Source organism: Balaenoptera musculus, chromosome 18, assembly GCF_009873245.2.
Source record: "Balaenoptera musculus isolate JJ_BM4_2016_0621 chromosome 18, mBalMus1.pri.v3, whole genome shotgun sequence".
Classification (NCBI taxonomy): Eukaryota; Metazoa; Chordata; class Mammalia; order Artiodactyla; family Balaenopteridae; genus Balaenoptera; species Balaenoptera musculus.
The window spans coordinates 8,524,249-8,544,725 of NC_045802.1; the positions used below are offsets into that span (position 1 = coordinate 8,524,249).

Genomic DNA, 20,477 nt, shown 5'->3' on the forward strand with positions numbered 1-20,477 from the left:
TCTGCATTTTAACAAGTCCCCCGGTGATGCTGGGACCCGGGACCCTCGGAGCAGCACTGCACTCAGCGTCAGCCCCATGGAGGGAGGTAGAAAGAGCAGGCACTTCCCCTCACACAGCTTGGGACTCGCCATCCTGACTCTGGCATCCAGTATTTGGTAGATAGTTCGGCCTAAGTTTCTCCTTCAGCAAAATAGAGACACAAATATCTACCTGACCCTGGGGGAGGGGAGGGGAGAATATAGCGATCTACGATGCCATGACTAAGTGTCTAGGCATTAGATTCAGATGGATAGGAGTTAGAAGGTCAGTTCTACCCCTCAGTAAGCTGTGTGACGAGAAGAAAAGTGAATTTCCAAGATCCTCAGATTCCTCATATGTTCAATGGGAGGTAATAATGCCAACTTTGTAGGAGTGTGTATTATGCACTCAGAACAGTACCTGACACTATAAAAGCCCAATAAATGGGAGTTACTGTTATTACTGTACAAATTTTATGCTAATTAATAGCATGGTGTCCGGCACAGAGACACATTCACTAAATGGCGGGCTGCCCTTTCGCTCAATTTTATTAAGTTCTAACGCTAATTAGAAGGGGAAAAAGATACAAAATATTAATTATACTGACCCTGCAATAAGTAGGAGGAAAGCCTAAAAATTGGAATGAAGTAAAAATAAAGTTCAGAACTGTTATATCACCAAAAACTGCCTTTAGACATATGATTTGTGCAAAAACATTAAAAATATTTTTCCTCCATGCCTTTTAGGGATTTGGAAGGCAATGGAATAAAATACCTTACGAATTCCACCTTTCTGTCGTGCAATTCACTCACAGTGCTGTAAGTATGCAGTGTAATTCAGTAAATGCGGGGAAACCCAGTAGCTTTGGAAATCGAAAGAAAATATTGGCAAGGAATTTTAAAGTATGTTTTGTTTACAGCCTTGGTCTGAAACTGCAGTACTAGAAAATGTACACATGGATCTATTGACTTGGATGGTAGGGCCAAGCCTTATGTTTAGCTGCCAACCATTTAAGCCTCCTTCTTTCTGAGGGCAATCATCATTTCTATGCACTCTCTCTGCTGAACTGGTACCTAACCCCACGGTCAACAAGGAAATGAGATAATGTATGTGAAAGTGGTTACTGCTAATGACACTTATCACTTGATGTCTCTCTCTTTAAAGAAAACAAAATTTTATTCCAAAGAGAAGAACCTCTAATGTATTCTGATTGGCCAAAGATTCTGACTGGTGATTCTGATTGCTGACTGTGTTTTTTATGGGGGCAGGAAGGCAGATGGATCGGTTAATTGGCACATTTGCACTGGTAAGCTTAAAAACACAAGAATGTGCTTTTGTTTTAATCATAGTTCTCCATATATAGTAAGTACTTAGTAATGTTTGTTGCTTGGATGGGTGGTTGGGAAAGAAAAATCAGAGCATATCCATTTGTAGTAATCTAACCACTTTTCTCCAACAGACTAAGAGATAAGGCTGTTGCCAGGTTGCAGATTTATCAATCAGATTGAAGATCAGCATATTTAGTAAGAAAAGAGGCTATCCCACATAGGAGATGCAAAGAGTTTATTCTTTGTCTCATAGATAATGAGAGAGAACACTGGAAGATAAACAAATATCATCCACGCCTCCTATTTTATAACACCATGTAGCTTTTGAATCACCTTCATACTCTTTATCTCATTTGTTTATACCCCTGTAAGGTAGTTAGCTGACGACCCCCTCTTTTTTGCCGCTTGTCCTGGAGGATTCCATTTCTAGACAGAGGAAATGTAAAATCACTGTTCCCCCACCAAATTTAAAATTTGTTTGTGGCCCAAATGGGGTTGGTTCAAGCTTTGCTCTTTTTCTGGACTACTTCTTATAAGGAATGTGCCTTACCCAAAGATCCTCTCAAAGCCTTCACAGAATTATTAACAGGGTCCAAATTTGACATTGCATGTGTGCATGTTGGGAAAGAAACACTTTCTAAAGTAATCAGAATCCAAACGAGGTGCAGCTCCGTAAACCACACCCAGCACCTTAAGTTCCTTACGGGAACATGTCCTGGAGAGAGCATATGGATACATTCTCTGTAAGAAGCTCCTGCCTGTGTTCCACACCAGAATGTGCCTTGCTTTGAGATTTCAATGGCGGCTTATTAAATTACACCCGGATCAATGGCATCTCCCAATGAGAACTGATTACTAGAGCAGACACAAATCAACAATGCTGACTCTTACCATGTCTTACAGATTTCTGCCTAGAAATCAAATTGATTTTGTTCCAGAGAAGACATTTTCGTCATTAAAAAATTTAGGAGAACTGTAAGTAGCATTGTCTACTAGGAAAATATGATTGCTTCTTCAGGATTACAAATCTAAATGACTAGTGAGACTGCTTTTCATTAGTAGCAATCAAAATCCTGTAGACCACTGGATATTCAAAATCAATTAAGAAAACCAACATTATCCTAAAAGCAAATTAAAAATCAGACAGTGGGCTTAATATGGATTTAGCCTACTCTAATTTCTCTGCCTATTTTCTTTGACTGATTTCATACATACGTGTGTTTGGGAGTAAATGAGTTTTCCATGGCTCCTTAAACTCAGGGATTCTCCTCTCTAATGTCTGGAGTACAATTAATTCTCAATACATGCTTGCTGAATGAATAAATGACTGAAATAATATTAATCAATTATAACTAAACAAAAGAATGAACATGCTTATTATCCCTTAAGATATTATAACTTCCAGAGCAGATGACGCAAATAGAAATGTCTAGAAAGAGGCTCATTGAAAAATATTCAGAGAGCTCATGCACATTTTTCTGTTCAAATATATGTTTTGTAGATCTAAACCTTTTGAAAATCATCTGTCTTGCTATTAATTCATCGCTACCCACAAAATGATGTATCATTGGCATTTAAAATTGTCTGTTACATTACACATAGTAGTGATAAGGGTAGAGATCTCCTTCTCCTGATCTGAAGTCTAAAAAATGGAAATTAATTTCTTAATCACCTTCTCCCCCATTCTTTATACCTTGCTTTGAAATCCAGAAAGGACTGTGAAAAGTAGTTCAATAAGAGTAATTTGAAACACAATTCACAGATAATTAAGATAATTTAATCTAATGAATGAGTATCATAAACCAAATCCACAAATATTTAAGTGCCTATAATGTGCAAAGCACCACATTAGAACTAAAATATTATCATTCTATGGCAAAAAATTAAAGACAGCTCACTGCTTTCTCACAGGGGCATTCCTGATCAGACCTTGGAGGATGGATACAGATTTGGGTTACGGGGGTGGAATGGAGGAGTAGAGTAGCCCAGGACAAACAGGAGTGTGTTTTTATACAAACTAAAGGAGACAGTGGTACGGAGTCCACATTCTGAACATTTTCCTAATCCTCGTCTTATACTACACTTAGGCAAAGCCAACCCCCTGCCCCTGCCAAAAACAAGAGCCTAAATAAGAGATGCTAGCTTTCTTCTTTTAGGACCACCAATAATTCATTCCAATCCAGATAGGACCAGTATGATAGAAGAAATTCAGAACTCAATAGAATTAACTCGAACAAGGCATTTACATTTCTTAAGTTTACAAAAATGTTAGATAATTTTACTGTGCCTTCTTGACCACAAACCCCTTCTGGAGAGGAATAAGCACACTTAGATGAGGCCACTCAGATCCTTTCCGCACAGAAGACTGTACTTTATTTTTCAAGGTAACACTTTGCAGGACGTTCTCCAGGTGTACGAGATCATTGTCATCTTGTTTTGCTGTCACTCTCCCTCTGATCTGTGCACACCTGTGGCTTTCTTCTGCGCCGTGACCCACCTGTGCTCCTTGCATCTGGAGCACCAGCTCAGAACACCAGCTGGCAGGCTGTCTACACTTGGATGTCATGACAGTCCCTCAAAGTCTATTTGTTTAAGTTAATTTACAGATGACCCTTACCCCACAGCCAGCTTCTTCCCCTAGGCTTGCCTATCTTAGTGGAACCTGCATTCTTCCTGGCAGCCTGGCTAGAAGACTGTTCCCTTTCCTTCTAACTCTCTTTACACTTGATGTCCTATCAGACCGCAAACCCTGCCAGTGCCTCCTTCTACCCGTATCAGCTCTCACCCGGTCCAGGGTCACAGCCTCCTGCCAGGTCTCCCTCCTCTGAATCTCTGGCATTTCATCCTATCTTTCATTATTCTAACAGAATTATCATCCCATAACCCAGAGCATATTTTCCCACTGTCCTGTTTAACATTCTCCTTCCTTGTTGCCTGCCATAAAGCAAAGTCCTTGACAGAGTTCTCAAATGTTAACGTTCAGAAGAATCACAAGGAATGCTGGCTTTAAATGCATGTTACCAGGCTCCCTTCCAGAGATTCGGGTGTGATAGTTCTGGAGTGGCACCAGGAAAGTGCTCTTTTTATAAGCATCTTCCTTGATTCTGATGCCTGAACTGTACTCTGGGAAATACTGCCTTGGAAGGTATTCATGGCCTTCCCATTTTGTCTCCAGGCTCTTTTCCAGGCTCTCCTCCTCTACATCTCCCCATCCTTTCTATCCTCCACCCACGTTGGACAACTTGCTGACTCCTGGAGATGTCACTGACTTCCAAGCATCTGTTTCTCTGGTCCTGCTTAATCCTCACCTGAAAATCTGCTCTTCTTTGACTCCACCTATAAAAATCATCAAACTTTGCTCAGACGCTTCCTAATTTCCCAGGCCAAGTTTGATGATTCCTTCCTCTGTTTTTCATCTGTACTTGTGTAATAACACTTGTTTCATTCTTTTGTTTCATAATCTAGTTGTTTACTCTAACTGTAAGCTTTTTTTTTTTTTTAATTTATTTTTGGCTGTGTTGGGTCTTCGTTTCTGTGCGAGGGCTTTCTCTAGTTGCGGCAAGCGGGGGCCACTCTTCATCGTGGTGCGCGGGCCTCTCACCATCGCGGCCTCTCTTGCTGCGGAGCACAGGCTCCAGACGCGCAGGCTCAGTAATTGTGGCTCACGGGCCCAGTTGCTCCGCGGCATGTGGGATCTTCCCAGACCAGGGCTCGAACCCGTGTCCCCTGCATTGGCAGGCAGACTCTCAACCACCGCGCCACCAGGGAAGCCCCTAACTGTAAGCTTTTTTAGAGAAAGAACTAAGTCATAGTTATTTGTCACTCCCATATATCCATCAGGAGCACCAAAAAATCAAAAATAGATAAGATCTTTTGTTTGACTCCTAGGCGATTTCACATCTGTTTCACTTTTAACATCTTCTCTGGCTCAGAGGATATTTTGGACCCTTCAAGATTCCTGATTCCTTCTTATCCTGACAAATCTCTTTTTCACATTCTGTAGGGACACTGCCCTGCAATTTTTTCTGGATTGGACAGCCCTATTATATTTAGATCTAAATTCTCAATTTCTTCTAAACAAAAAAAGTACCATATAAAAGTAGACTAAAAATATGTGAACTTATCCATTCAAGATCATCTGGGCAGCTATTATGTGGTCAAAACTCTCTTAGTTGGAATGCAAAATAAGTAGAGACATAGGTCTTGATCTCAGAAAGCTTCTAATGTAGTTGGATAAACAAGATATCACATACATGAACCAAATAGGAATCACAGAAACAATGAATGGTTGAAGGTACAAAGAGTACCTAAAACAGAGGGAATTAATCAAAGTAGACATTGAAGCCATGTTGGGAGTGTGTTGGAGAGGGGCTGAGAGGAAATTCCAGATATGGGAACTGGATGAGCAAAATGTCACCTGTCTGAAGGTGATGGAAAACATATCCATTTGGCTGACTCACATGACTTTGTTGGGTAACAAGCTATCAGGTTGGTTAAATTGGATTGTATTTTCTGTTACATCAAATGGGCTGATGACAGTTGTGAGGAGTAATAACTATGTCATTTATTTCCAATGTAATTGCTTTGGGTTTTCACTGTCACCAACAGGGACCTGTCTAGCAATATGATAATGGAGCTACCACCCCACATTTTCAAAGACCTGAAGCTTCTTCAAAAACTGTAAGTTCTTCTTCCCCCTGTCATCAGATTTAAATGGCAACATCTTGAGTTTCCAAAATAATAATATCCTCATGCTTCCTTCCTCCTCCCTTCTAATCGTACAAAAGGAACCTGTCGTCCAATCCTCTTTTGTATCTCCACAAGAACCAGTTTGAAAGTCTTAAACAACTTCAGTCTCTGTAAGTCAAATGTAACAGTATGTTGATTATAATTTTAGTGTGTGTGCTTTACTTAGGACCACATTTATTTTTAAACAGGTATTTGACACACAGGAGGGCTTTTAATTTGAGCATGCATCCTCAGACAGTTGTTAATATCATGATTACCATCAAGTATGTACTGAATGACAACAGAATCTCATTTTTTACCATTCAGTGTGTGTAAAGACCATTTCTGTGTTTGAAGCTATATATAGCTCCTTCCTGAAAACAGGATTCATATGGAAAAATCTCTTACAGTTTTCACAAAGAATTAAATTTGCAATAGTTGTGTTACTAAGCAGTCGGTAAAAAAAAATAGCAAATTATATAAGACTTCTCTACTTCTTCCCTTTCTTCTTTCCTACAACAGTCTACTTGATATCGATCCTCAGAGCATGCTTTTTACTTTTCAATCAGTAAAGAAAAAATTATCCCATAAATATGAACATTCAGACAATTAATATTGTTTAGTATTTTAAAATTTCAAACATACTAGATGTTAAATGGTACCAAGAACTCTGCCAGCTGTTCTGTGAGCCTCTTCAGTTCCTTTCCCATGAATAGCCATTGTTGGTTAAAGTCTGGGTTTTTTTTTCCCCCACAGAGTGCATATTACTTTACCTCATCCCAGCCCAAAGCCTTTCTTCATTTAATTCCAAAGACCAATCCTTAATATCACTTTTTATTCTTGCTAAATAGTTTTCTGTTGGAAATTAATACAAGATTTAGATTCTCAATAGATATTAGTGAACATCCAGTGATGAAAAAGACTTGGTTCCTGCTCTCAAGAAGCCAGAAGATATGGACAAAATGATCTTCCCTTCACTCACTATGTACTGAATTCCGAAAGGCAAAGTATCAAGTTACACATCACGCCTTTCTGAAAAGTCAAAGTAGTAACTATTTACCCCATACTTCCCTTTCTTCATTTCTTTTCTTTCTTTATTGTCTCATTTTCTTTTCTCTAAATATTCATTTACACATTTATTTTACAAACATTTATTAGCCACCAACTTAATCATAGCACTGTCTTGGGCACTCAGTATATAGTAGCCTCTGCTCTCTTGAAAACCACAGGCTATTCATCAAATAATCACATAATCCATGTAATGGTAAAACTGTGATAAGTTCAGCAGAAGCTAGAGAGCAGAAGAAAGAAGGGGGGGGGCAGAATCCTTTAAAAAGGACTCCAGAGTTTCCTGCAGGAGGGGCCCTGTGATGATTCAGTGGTAGAATTGTTTCGTAAGTCTCATTTCTGACCACCAAGGTCCTCTATAAAGGACTCAATATGCAAAGGAAAACTCAGAACCTTATCCAGAAATCCTTATTCAGATTTGCCCAAAAGAAGCTGAGTGAGAATCAAACATCTTTCAAAATAAGCCTTTAAAAAGCAAAAGGTTTCTGTCTTTTTAGACTATCCTCTTTCCATCTATGTTTCCTGAGAACATGGCAGACTCCCTTAATTCATGCCATCCTAAAGTGTCTTCTAATAATCCGTATTTGAAGAAGCTTCTGGATAAATGAGGAGTGTTAGAGGTTATCACTGGAGTCCTGTGTGGACATTTTATGGGGTTGGAGGAATTACAGGAATTATGCTTCCCACTGTTGTCTTAGAAAATGACTGTCCTGAATCGGAGCTCCTTTTATTATTGCTTCCATGGTTTTCTACCTTAAAGATACATAGGCCAGGAAGAAATGACTGTATTTAAATCCAGATTCTGACAAAACTCAGGTTGAAAATATCAAGTCCTGTCTGAAACCCTCTAACTCATATTTCGTGATTTATAAAATCAAACTACAGAGCCAGTTTCACAATCATATAAATCACAACTGTCATTTTTAAATCAAAGAAATGAATGAACGTGTTTTATTAGAAGGTTGTTCTGCATATGAAAGTGACAAATCAGCTCCAAGTTACAGGAGGCATAAATAGAAATGGCAGTTTTCTAAGACAGTTTATTGTAAAATTTTCATCCTAATTTGAATTTATAACAAGATTTTGAAGCATGGTTTTTAAGATTGACAAAGAATACAATGATTTAAAAGTTAAATCTTAAAAACATGAAACCTATTGTGCATATTTTCCAGAGACCTGGAAAGGATAGAGATTCCAAGTATAAACACACAAATGTTTCAGCCCATGAAGAATCTTTCTCACATGTATGTATGTATGAAAGAATGGGGAAAAAAGTATGGTGAAATGTTGCCGATGGGGAAGAAAGTATGGTGAAATGTTGCTGATATTCTCTTTTAAACTGTCTGATGTATCACTGCAATGTGTTTTATTTTTAGTTAATTAATTAATTTATTTATTTATTTTTGGCTGCGTTGGGTCTTCATCGCTGTGCGTGGGCTTTCTTTAGTCGCAGTGAGCGGGGGCTACTCATCGTTGCGGTGGCTTCTCTTGTTGCGGAGCACGGGCTCTAGGCGTGCAGGCTTCAGTAGTTATAGCACGCGGGCTCAGTAGTTGTGGCTCGCGGGCTCTAGAGCGCAGGCTCAGTAGTTGTGGCGCACGGGCTTAGTTGCTCTGTGGCATGTGGGATCTTCCCGGACCAGGGCTCGAACCTGTGTCCCCTGCCTGGGCAGGTGGATTCTTAACCACTGTGCCACCAGGGAAGCCCCTGCAATGTGTTTTTATGCAAGAAAAGTCTTTTTATTGAGAACTTTTTAATTTTGTCACCTTTGGTCCCTGTTCAAATAGAGCTCAATATTATGATGTGCTGACATGAATGACACTTCTCTCTCGAAACATGCTGTTTATCCAGTTGAGGCCCAATAAGAGATTAGGGTACCAGAATGCCACATATGACACAAGATGAAGTCACTGGCTAATGGTACTCAGGAGACCTGGAAACATTAATTCACCTCACATGAGTGAGCAGTCAGCTACTCTAAGATTTGAGCCCTTAAGAGGAAAGGTGCTATATAAATTCCAGGTGTTGTTTCTGTTACTGAGTGCACTGCAAAACAGAGGTAATTAATCTTTATAGTAGTTCTGATAAGTCACGTTAATATATTTGGCTAAAGTGCACTGTGTAAGTTGTCTTAATATAGGAGTTTATGACATGATCATTTCTTTATCAACTGTGTAATCTAATGTGTTCATGACTTCAAAAATCAACCATTGTTATCCACAACAATAGGGAGGATTCGATGTAAGATATCAAGTTGGGATCAGCAAGGGGCTGAAATGGTTGGTGTGAAGGTGACCTTTTGGGAGAATATTTTGTTTATGTCTGTGCAGTAGGTGTGATTACCCAAAGACAAGTATTTGATGTATATCCATATGGTTTTCATAAATTCTCTTTCTGTGGCTCTAGTAGATAAATATTTCATGAGGCTATCATTTCCTTGCTGCAGGCAGAATGTGAAGTCTCCTTAGAACAAAGAAATTCAACCTTTATAGAACTTGATGGAGAAGCTGCTGCTTTAAATATGAACCGCAGGTTGAGGTCAAGAAGGACCCAACAATTAACAGAAAACATGTGAACTTAGTTACTTCCCTACTAAGTGACCTAGTGGTTCTTCTTTCATCTTCCTTGCCCATCGTTTATTGAAACACGTCCACCTGCCAACCAGTGCCCTGGTCCCAGTGGGAGGAGAGGTTGGACCACCGTAAGCTACTTGAGGGCAGGGATAGCCTTCAATATCTCTATGTGACATACCCAGCACTAAACCATGCATCATTCATTTGCCATCTAACAAGTATTTGTTGAGTACTTCCCCCATGCCAGGGAGAACACAGGGATGAATGAGAGAGAGAAGTGTCTGCCTCACGAAGCTTCCATTTAGCTTTGGGAACCAGAAAGTAAACTAGTTAACAAATAAATCATTAAGAAATGCTGGGAAGAAAAGTATAGCAAGATAAAGGCAAGGAAGGAGGATGTAGGTAGTTCACCTAGAAGTCAGAGCTGTGACAGTCAAGCAGCCCTGAGTGGAAGGAGACAATTCTTCCTGGAAGATTCTTCCAGGAAGAGAGAAAAGCAAAAGCACTGCACTGAGAAGGGGGTGAGCCTGGCTTGTTCGAGGATTAGAAGGGAGCCGACGTGTCTGGGTGGAGTGAGCACGGACGGGAAGCGCTGAGGCAGATCAGGGTAGCCAGGGGTCCAATCATGGGAGGCCTGCAAGCCGGGGCAAAGTAAAGCTTTTTTTTTTTTTTTTCCCTGCCTCTCTTTTTTTCAAATTTTCTTCTACTTTTTTTTTTTTTTTTTTTTATAGGTACTTTATTTATTTATTTATTTATTTTTGGCTGTGTTGGGTCTTCGGTTCGTGCGAGGGCTTTCTCTAGTTGCGGCAAGTGGGGACCACTGTTCATCGCGGTGCGGGGACCGCTCTTCATCGCGGTGCGCGGGCCTTTCACTATCGCGGCCCCTCCCGTTGCGGGGCACAGGCTCCAGATGCGCATGCTCAGTAGTTGTGGCTCACGGGCCCAGCTGCTCTGTGGCATGTGGGATCTTCCCAGACCAGGGCTCGAACCCGTGTCCCCTGCATTAGCAGGCAGATTCTCAACCACTGCGCCACTAGGGAAGCCCGCTTCTACTTTATTTTTATTTTCTCTTTTTTACTGAGATATAATTGACATACAGCATTATAGTTTCCTGTGTACAACATAATGATGCAATATTTGTCTATATTGCAAAATGATCACCACGAGTCTAGGTAACATCCATCACCACACATTGTTGCAAATTTTTTTTTCTTGTGATGAGAACTTTTTAAAAAAATTAATTAATTAATTAATTAATTTTTGGCTGTGTTGGGTCTTCGTTTCTGTGTGAGGGCTTTCTGTAGTTGCGGCGAGCGGGGGCCACTCTTCATCGTGGTGCGCGGGCCTCTCACTATCGTGGCCTCTCTTGTTGCGGAGCACAGGCTCCAGATGCACAGGCTCAGTAGTTGTGGCTCACGGGCCCAGTTGCTCCGTGGCATGTGGGATCTTCCCCGACCAGGGCTTGAACCCGTGTACCCTGCATTGGCAGGCAGATTCTCAACCACTGCGCCACCAAGGAAGCCCGATGAGAACTTTTAAAATCTACTCTCTTAGCTACTTTCAAATATACAAGACAGTATTATTAACTATAATCACCATGCTGTACCTTATCTTTCAAATGTTTTTAAATTGTTGTATTATATTGAACGTCAGAAGCTTTTAAAAAGTGCAGAGGATATAGTACTCATATGTTGAGAACATTGGCTTTTTAAAATAAAACAGTTAATTGCTCTTTTAATTGTATCCAATGGAATTTTTTTTACCAAAGCAATTTTATCTACACATATAAATGTAAAAATATATAAACAAACTTTCTTTAACTTGCTAGTTTAGCAATTGAATGGGCAGATGACAAAAAAAGATTAGATGAAGAGAAAAGAACTAAAAGAGGTGGTGAACGAATATAAAAATAAAATGAGTTTTATGGGAGAAAATCCTAAACATAACAGGTTTGGAGAATGGCAGTAAACCAAATGATCTCCCCAATTCCAGCCCTTCAAGATTCCACACACTTAGACCATAAACCCATTGATCACAGACAGGCCTGTATTTTTCTCTAGAAATGGTTTAAGTCCTTCCAGGCCCTATTAAGGAATCTGTGTTTAAGGCAGCTGCTTCTCCTCCTCACTTCAATGAGACTGAATTTTCCTAGTCTCAGGGACCTTCCCTTCCTGCCTGTACCAGGGAAAAGAAGGCTAGTTTAAGTGAATATACTTAAAACTAAGTACAAGACAGGAATGTTTTTAGTGAGCTACTCCGTGGGTCCCTTATATCCCAAACCGAAGCCCCTGAATGTTTGCTAAAAGATCAATTTAACAATGACAATCTACTTTTTTGTAATACCCTAGAGAATCACCCAATGTGATGGGGAAAAGTAGAGTCCTGGAGATTTCCCATTCTCATGTCCTCCCCTGACTTACCTCAGACAAGCCACAGCAGATACCTATGTTCTTTAGGTTCTTCACCTTTAAAGAAAGAACACTGCCTAGAGTAATGTAATATTTAATGAAGAACTCTACAATTACGTAATCACTACTAAACAAAAATAACCAAGCCTAGTGAAGCCACACACCTAACACAGCTGCAGCCCCAATAGGACTGCAACTGTCGTTTCTGTGTCATTGCTGTAAAGTGACTCTTTTTTCCCTTTGACTTTAGTTATTTCAAAAACTTTCGATACTGCTCCTATGCTTCCCATGTCCGAATATGTATGCCCTTGACTGACGGCATTTCTTCATTTGAGGACCTCTTGGCTAACAGTATCCTCAGAATATTTGTCTGGGTTATAGCTTTCATAACCTGCTTTGGAAATCTTTTTGTCATTGGCATGAGATCTTTCATTAAAGCTGAAAACACGACCCATGCTACGTCCATCAAAATCCTTTGTTGTAAGTATGTTTCCTATATAAATGGATTAAGGATATCTTTGGAGAGCTGTGCTCTAGATTATATTGGCATTCAACAGATGGCGTTTAATATGAATTATATATGCTGGGCAATTTTTTTTAAAGTATGAAGGTACTATTGTTCTCTTTGGCTGCTCTTTTCTGGATTGCATGAATCTGCAGTGACTTATGTCTTCGAAATGGGGTAACAGGGAGCCGATGAGTTAAGGGATGGATTATAGAGGACAGGTTGTGGGTCACAGAACTATGTTTTGTTTAACCTTCAATCGCAATAGCATCCATGCTCCTCAAGCCCAGAAAATGATTCCTTTAATAACTATGTTAGTAATATTTTTTACTGTTTAAAACCTAGACCCCCCCCATACCCCCGCAAATTATCTCCCCACCACCATTTTTTTCAAAATTATAAAACAAAGATGCAGTGTAGTACTTTAGAAATAGTACACCTTTTGAAGTCCATTGGCTTCTAGGCACTATTGTAGGTTTTACGTTAGTTCACTTAATACAGGAAGAAGGAAGCAGACCTAAATCAGAAAACTAAGACGGAGATGCTGGAACTACCAACATACATTCTATGACTCTTCAATAGGTGCGGACTGCCTGATGGGTGTTTATTTGTTCTTCGTTGGCGTTTTTGATCTAAAATACCGCGGGCAGTATCAGAAGTACGCGTTGCTGTGGATGGAGAGCTTAGAGTGCCGCCTCCTGGGCTTCCTGGCCGTGCTGTCCACCGAGGTCTCCGTCCTCCTGCTGACATACTTGACTTTGGAGAAGTTCCTGGCCGTTGTCTTTCCCTTCAGTAACATCCGTCCTGGAAAATGGCAGACCTTGGTCATCCTCATTTGCATCTGGATTGTGGGATTTTTAATAGCTGTGATTCCATTTTGGAAGGAGGATTATTTTGGAAACTTTTATGGAAAAAATGGAGTATGCTTCCCACTTTACTATGACCAAACAGAAGATATTGGAAGCAAAGGGTATTCTCTTGGAATTTTCCTAGGTAAATTATATTTTTCATTTCTTGCACAAACGTTATTCTTGTAGCAATACCATAGATTTCAGTAAAGCCATATTTCTCCGTTTCAGAAAGTAAACAAATATAGTCAAGACTGTTTTCCTTTTTTAAAGAAAAGTCCTTGCTGTGTATATATAGGAGGTTTTATTAAATTTTTTATTATAGAGATTTAGTATGGAAAACAAAAACATACTGTCAGGATCTCTGAATGATCTTTTTATTATCTGTAAGACCCTTTGATTTCGTGTTCATACAAAGTGACAATGAGCTGGAGGAATTCTAGTTCACTGCCTTGTCCTGTGACGCTACCAAGTTATTTGAACTCATTTTTTTACAGTCTAGATATGAGCTAAATAAATAATAATAAAATTCTTGAAACTGACTAGCAGGAGATTATCTGAATGGAAATACCAGGAAGGTTTATTACCTTCTGTAAATGCAGTTCCAAAGTCCGCAATGGAAGGGTGCTTAATAAAACTCTTTGCTTTTTAGTTTTCTTAATTCTCCCTAATTAAAGAGGGAGAATTCAGGGTTTTAGAAAAGAAAACGCTACCTTCTCTATTACAAATGAATGAGAAGTTTAGCCCTTAAAGATTAAAAAGACTTTTAAAATTGTCTAGTAGGTAGCTCTCTTGCTTAAAACTAAGGCCATTCCCATGTCCCCTCTTTAACTAGGGCAGTATTATCATTTCGATTCCCCCTTCTCATCTTGTCCCCCTCATCTAAGAAGTCAATAAGCTCCATCATCCTTTCATTTTTTTTAATACTCGTTATCTTTTTTTTAAATTAATTAATTTATTTTTGGCTGCTTTGGGTCTTCATTGCTGCACGCGGGCTTTCTCTCGTTGTGGTGAGCAGGGGCTACTCTTTGTTGCGGTGCGCAGGCTTCTCATTGAGGTGGCTTCTCTTGTTGCAGAGCACGGGCTCAATAGTTGTGGCTCGCGGGCTCTGGCGCGCAGGCTCAGTAGTTGTGGTGCACGGGCTTAGTTGCTCTGTGGCATGTGGGATCTTCCCAGACCAGGGATTGAACCTATGTCCCCTGCATTGGCAGGCAGATTCTACACCATTGCGCCACCAAAGAAGTCCTCATCCTTTCTTTTTCATCAAATATTTTTCCCTCGAAATACACCTTTGTCTTCTCTTTCTTCCAGTCTCTACCTACTGCTGTCACCTTTGTTTAAAGCCTTATGACCTCTGCCCTGAATTATTACATTAGCCCTCACTGGTCTTTTGGCTTCTGGGGTCTTCTCTTTCCTGTTTATCTGTTCACTACCTGAGTACCGAAAGGACTGAGTATCCTCTGCTCAGAGACCTTCAGGAACTCCCTGCAACCAAGGTCAAGTTTAAATTAGTCACTTAAAGCCCATCACAAAATGGCCCTAACCGCCACTCCCAGCTATTCTCCATCTATTCCTTCTCTTCTTCCTCTGAAAAAGAAAACACTTTATATGTACCATTTTAATAATACTCCTCACATAAACCCTGTCTGATAGCCATTTTTTCATGGCTATGGCACTCCTACAATGTTGTAAGCCGTTCCCGGCATAGGTGCACTTCATGGAAGCCCTCTCTCCCTCACACACACATATACACACACACTACTGTACATTCATTGGTTCAAACAGGATTTATTAAGCACCTCCTATAGGCCAGGCACTATTTTGGGAACTGGAGATAAAACAGATTGGCCCCACGGATCTGCAGCCAGAAAGAAGGATGAAGACAAGGAAACACGTCCTCACGTCACAGGCTGACAGATGCCACGAAGGAGGAGTACAGGATGTTCCAGGAGCCCCAGATCTGAGGACCAGGGAAGACATCCCAGTAGAAATGAACCCAAACGGAGGCCCAGAGGATGAGGACACATTAGCCAAGTGAAGGCAGAGGTCGTGTTCCAGGAGCTGGAGACCCACAGCCAGGGAACAGGCCCAGATAAAGGGCAAAAGAACTATGGTGTGGAAAAAGAAAAAAAAAGAAGAACTATGGCATGGCTGGATCTTACAGTTAAGGTGTGGGTGTCACTACAAGGGTTTAGCACACACACATAAACATCATCTACATACACATAGCTTATCTGTGAGAGATGGAGTCCTAGAGCCCGTTCTTTTGCTTAAAAAATATAAGACTATATAGTTTTTAAATAATTTTTTAAATTTAGAATATATTTAGATATAGAGAAAATTCGCCAGGACAGTACAGTTTCCTTATACCCCTCACCCAGGTTCCCCGACTGTTAACATCTCACATTCCTATGGTGCTTTCAGAACATACACTTCTGAACCTTTCTATAAGTCTGTTTTCAGGATTTGTACCAGAGGAACATCTTTAACAGTCATTTTATTTTATTCTTTTTTTTTTAACAGCTTTATTGGAGTATAATTGCTTTACAGTGGTGTGTTAGTTTCTGCTTTATAACAAAGTGAATCAGCTATATGTATACATATGTTCCCATATCTCCTCCCTCTTGCATCTCCCTCCCTCCCACCCTCCCTATCCCACCCCTCTAGGTGGTCACAAAGCACCGAGCTGATCTCCCTGTGCTATGCGGCTGCTTCCCACTAGCTATCTGTTTTACGTTTGGTAGTGTATATATGTCCATGCCACTCTCTCACTTTGTCACAGCTTACCCTTCCCCCTACCCATGTCCTCAAGTCCATTCTCTAGTAGGTCTGTGTCTTTATTCCTGTCTTGCCCCTAGGTTCTTCATGACCTTTTTTTTTTTCTTAGATTCCATATATGTGTGTTAGCATACGGTATTTGTTTTTCTCTTTCTGACTTACTTCACTCTGTATGACAGACTCTAGGTCCATCCACCTCACTACAAATGACTCAATTTCGTTTCTTTTTATGGCTGAGTAATATTCCATCGTATATATGTGCCTCATCTTCTTTATCCATTCATCTGTTGATGGACACTTAGGTTGCTTCCATGTCCTGCCTATTGTAAATAGAGCTGCAATGAACATTTTGGTACATGACTCTTTTTGAATTATGGTTTTCTCAGGGTATATGCCCAGTAGTGGGATTGCTGGGTCGTATGGTAGTTCTGTTTTTAGTTTTTTAAGGAATCTCCATACTGTTGTCTGTAGTGGCTGTATCAATTTACGTTCCCACCAACAGTGCAAGAGGGTTCCCTTTTCTTCACACCCTCTCCAGCATTTATTCTTTGTAGATTTTTTGATGATGGCCATTCTGACCGGTGTGAGGTGATACCTCATTGTAGTTTTGATTTGCATTTCTCTAATGATAAATGATGTTGAGCATCCTTTCATGTGTTTGTTGGCGATCTGTATATCTTCTTTGGAGAAATGTCTGTTTAGGTCTTCTGCCCATTTTTGGATTGGGTTTTTTGTTTTTTTGATATTGAGCTGCAGGACCTGCTTGTAAATTTTGGAGATTAATCCTTTGTCAGTTGCTTCATTTGCAAATATTTTCTCCCATTCTGAGGGTTGTCTTTTCGTCTTGTTTATGGTTTCCTTTGCTATGCAAAAGCTTTTAAGTTTCATTAGGTCCCATTTGTTTATTTGTGTTTTTATTTCCATTTCTCTAGGAGGTGGGTCAAAAAGAATCTTGGTGTGATTTATGTCATAGAGTGTTCTGCCTATGTTTTCCTCTAAGAGTTTGATGATGTCTGGCCTTACATTTAGGTCTTTAATCCATTTTGAGTTTATTTTTGTGTATGGTTTTAGGAAGTGTTCTAATTTCATACTTTTACATGTAGCTGTCCAGTTTTCCCAACACCACTTATTGAAGAGGCTGTCTTTTCTCTACTGTGTATTCTTGCCTCCTTTATCAAAGATAAGGTGAACATATGTGCGTGGGTTTATCTCTGGGCTTTCTATCCTGTTCCATTGATTTATATTTCTGTTTTTGTGCCAGTACCATACTGTTTTGATTATGGTAGCTTTGTAATATAGTCTGAAGTCAGGGAGCCTGATTCCTCCAGCTCCGTTTTTCTTTCTCAAGATTGCTTTGGCTATTCACGGTCTTTTGTGTTTCCATACAAATTGTGAAATTTTTGGTTTTGGTTCTGTGAAAAATGCCATTGGTAGTTTGATAGGGATTGCATTGAATCTGTAGATTGCTTTGGGTAGTATAGTCATTTTCACAATGTTGATTCTTCCAATCCAAGAACATGGTATATCTCTCCATCTGTTTGTATCTTCTTTTTTTTTTTTTAATTAATTAATTAATTTATATTTATTTTTAGCTGTGTTGGGTCTTCGTTTCTGTGCGAGGGCTTTCTCTAGTTGCGGCAAGTGGAGGCCACTCTTCATCGCGGTGTGCGGGCCTCTCACTATCGTGGCCTCTCTTGTTGCGGGGCACAGGCTCCAGACGCGCAGGCTCAGTAGTTGTGGCTCACGGGCCCAGTTACTCCGCGGCATGTGGGATCTTCCCAGACCAGGGCTCAAACCCGTGTCCCCTGCATTGGCAGGCGGATTCTCAACCACTGCGCCACCAGGGAAGCCCTATTTGTATCATCTTTAATTTCTTTCATCAGTGTCTCATAATTTTCTGCATACAGGTCTTTTGTCTCCTTAGGTAGGTTTATTCCTAGATATTTTATTCTTTTTGTTGCAATGGTAAATGGGAGTGTTTCCTTAATTTCACTTTCAGATTTTCATCATTAGGGTATAGGAATGCTAGAGATTTCTGTGCATTAATGTTGTATCCTGCTACTTTACCAAATTCATTGATTAGCTCTAGTAGTTTTCTGGTAGCATCTTTAGGATTCTCTATGTATAGTATCATGTCATCTGCAAACAGTGACAGCTTTACTTCTTCTTTTCCGATTTGGATTCCTTTTATTTCTTTTTCTTCTCTGATTGCTGTGGCTAAAACTTCCAAAACTATGTTGAATAATAGTGGTGAGAATGGGCAACCTTGTCTTGTTCCTGATCTTAGTGGAAATGGTTTCAGTTTTTCACCATTGAGGACAATGTTGGCTGTGGGTTTGTCATATATGGCCTTTATTATGTTGAGGAAAGTTCCCTCTGTGCCTACTTTCTGGAGGGTTTTTATCATAAATGGTGTTGAATTTTGTCGAAAGCTTTTTCTGCATCTGTTGAAATGATCATATGGTTTTTCTTCTTCAATTTGTTAATATGGTGTGTCACATTGATTGATTTGTGTATACTGAAGAATCCTTGCATTCCTGGAATAAACCCCACTTGATCATGGTGTACAATCCGTTTAATGTGCTGTTGGATTCTGTTTGCTAGTATTTTGTTGAGGATTTTTGCATCTATGTTCATCAGTGATATTGGCCTGTAGTTTTCTTTCTTTGTGACATCTTTGTCTGGTTTCGGTATCAGGGTGATGGTGGCCTTGTAGAATGAGTTTGGGAATGTACCTCCCTCTGCTATATTTTGGAAGAGTTTGAGAAAGATAGGTGACAGCTCTTCTCTAAATGTTTGATAGAATTCACCTGTGAATCCATCCGGTCTGGGCTTTTGTTTGTTGGAAGATTTTTAATTACAGTTTCAATTTCAGTGCTTCTGATTGGACTGTTCATATTTTCTATTTCTTCCTCGTTCAGTCTCAGAACGTTGTGCATTTCTAAGAATTTGTCCATTTCGTCCATGTTTTCCATTTTATTGGCATAGAGTTGCTTGTAGTAGTCTCTCATGATCCTTTGTATTTCTGCAGTGTTGTTACTTCTCCTTTTTCATTTCTAATTCTGTTGATTTGAGTCTTCTCTTTTTTTTTTTTCTTGATGAGTCTGGCTAATGGTTTCTCAATTTTGTTTATCTTCTGAAAGAACCAGCTTTTAGTTTTACTGATCCTTGCTATCGTTTCCTTCATTTCTTTTTCATTTTTTTCTGATCTGATATTTATGATTTCTTTCCTTCTGCTAACTTTGGGGTTTTTTTGTTCTTCTTTCTCTAATTGCTTTAGGTGTAAGGTTAGGTTGTTTATTTGAGATGTTTCTTGTTTCTTAAGGTAGGATTGTATTGCTATAAACTTCCCTCTTAGAACTGCTTTTGCTGCATCCCAAAGGTTTTGGGTCGTCGTGTTTTCATTGTCATTTGTTTCTAGGTATTTTTTGATTTCCTCTTTGATTTCTTCAGTGATCTCTTGGTTATTAAGCAGTGTATTGTTTAGCCTCCATGTGTTTGTATTTTTTACAGATTTTTTTCCTGTAGTTGATATCTAGTCTCATAGCATTGTGGTCGGAAAAGATACTTGATGCGATTTCAATTTTCTTAAATTTACCAAGGCTTGATTTGTGACCCAAGATATGATCTATCCTGGAGAATGTTCCATGAGCACTTGAGAAGAAGGTGTATTCTGTAGTTTTTGGATGGAATGTCCTATAAATATCAATTAAGTCCGTCTTAAGCTTGTGTTTCCTTATTTATTTTCATTTTGGATGATCTGTCCATTGGTGAAAGTGGGGTGTTAAAGTTCCCTACTATGATTGTGTTACTGTCGATTTCCCCTTTTATGGCTGTTAGTATTTGCCTGATGTATTGAGGTGCCCCTATGTTGGGTGCATAAACATTTACAACTGTTATATCTTCTTCTTGGATCGATCCCTTGATCATTATGTAGTGTCCTTCTTTGTCTCTTGTAATAGTCTTTATTTTAAAGTCTATTTTTGTGTGATATGAGAATTGCTACTCCAGCTTTCTTCTGATTTCCATTTGCATGGAATATCTTTTTCCATCCCCTCACTTTCAGTCTGTATGTGTCCCTAGGTCTGAAGTGGGTCTCTTGTAGACAGCATATATACGGGTCTTGTTTTTGTATCCATTCAGCCAGTCTATGTCTTTTGGTTGGAGCATTTAATCCATTTACATTTAAGGTAATTATCGATATGTATGTTCCTATTACCATTT

The 20,477-nt window shown here is 39.6% G+C and overlaps 1 protein-coding gene across 1 annotated transcript in view; it reads left to right on the forward strand.

Moving 5' to 3' along the window:
• The window catches only part of RXFP2 (relaxin family peptide receptor 2), a 66,523-nt gene that overhangs the window by 37,393 nt on the left and 8,653 nt on the right, over positions 1-20,477 (forward strand). Inside the window, exons 10-16 of the mRNA XM_036831676.1 lie at positions 766-837; positions 2,251-2,322; positions 5,956-6,027; positions 6,135-6,206; positions 8,316-8,387; positions 12,373-12,602; positions 13,210-13,620. Coding sequence (XP_036687571.1) covers positions 766-837; positions 2,251-2,322; positions 5,956-6,027; positions 6,135-6,206; positions 8,316-8,387; positions 12,373-12,602; positions 13,210-13,620 — 1,001 coding nt within the window. The remainder of the gene's footprint in view (positions 1-765; positions 838-2,250; positions 2,323-5,955; positions 6,028-6,134; positions 6,207-8,315; positions 8,388-12,372; positions 12,603-13,209; positions 13,621-20,477) is intronic.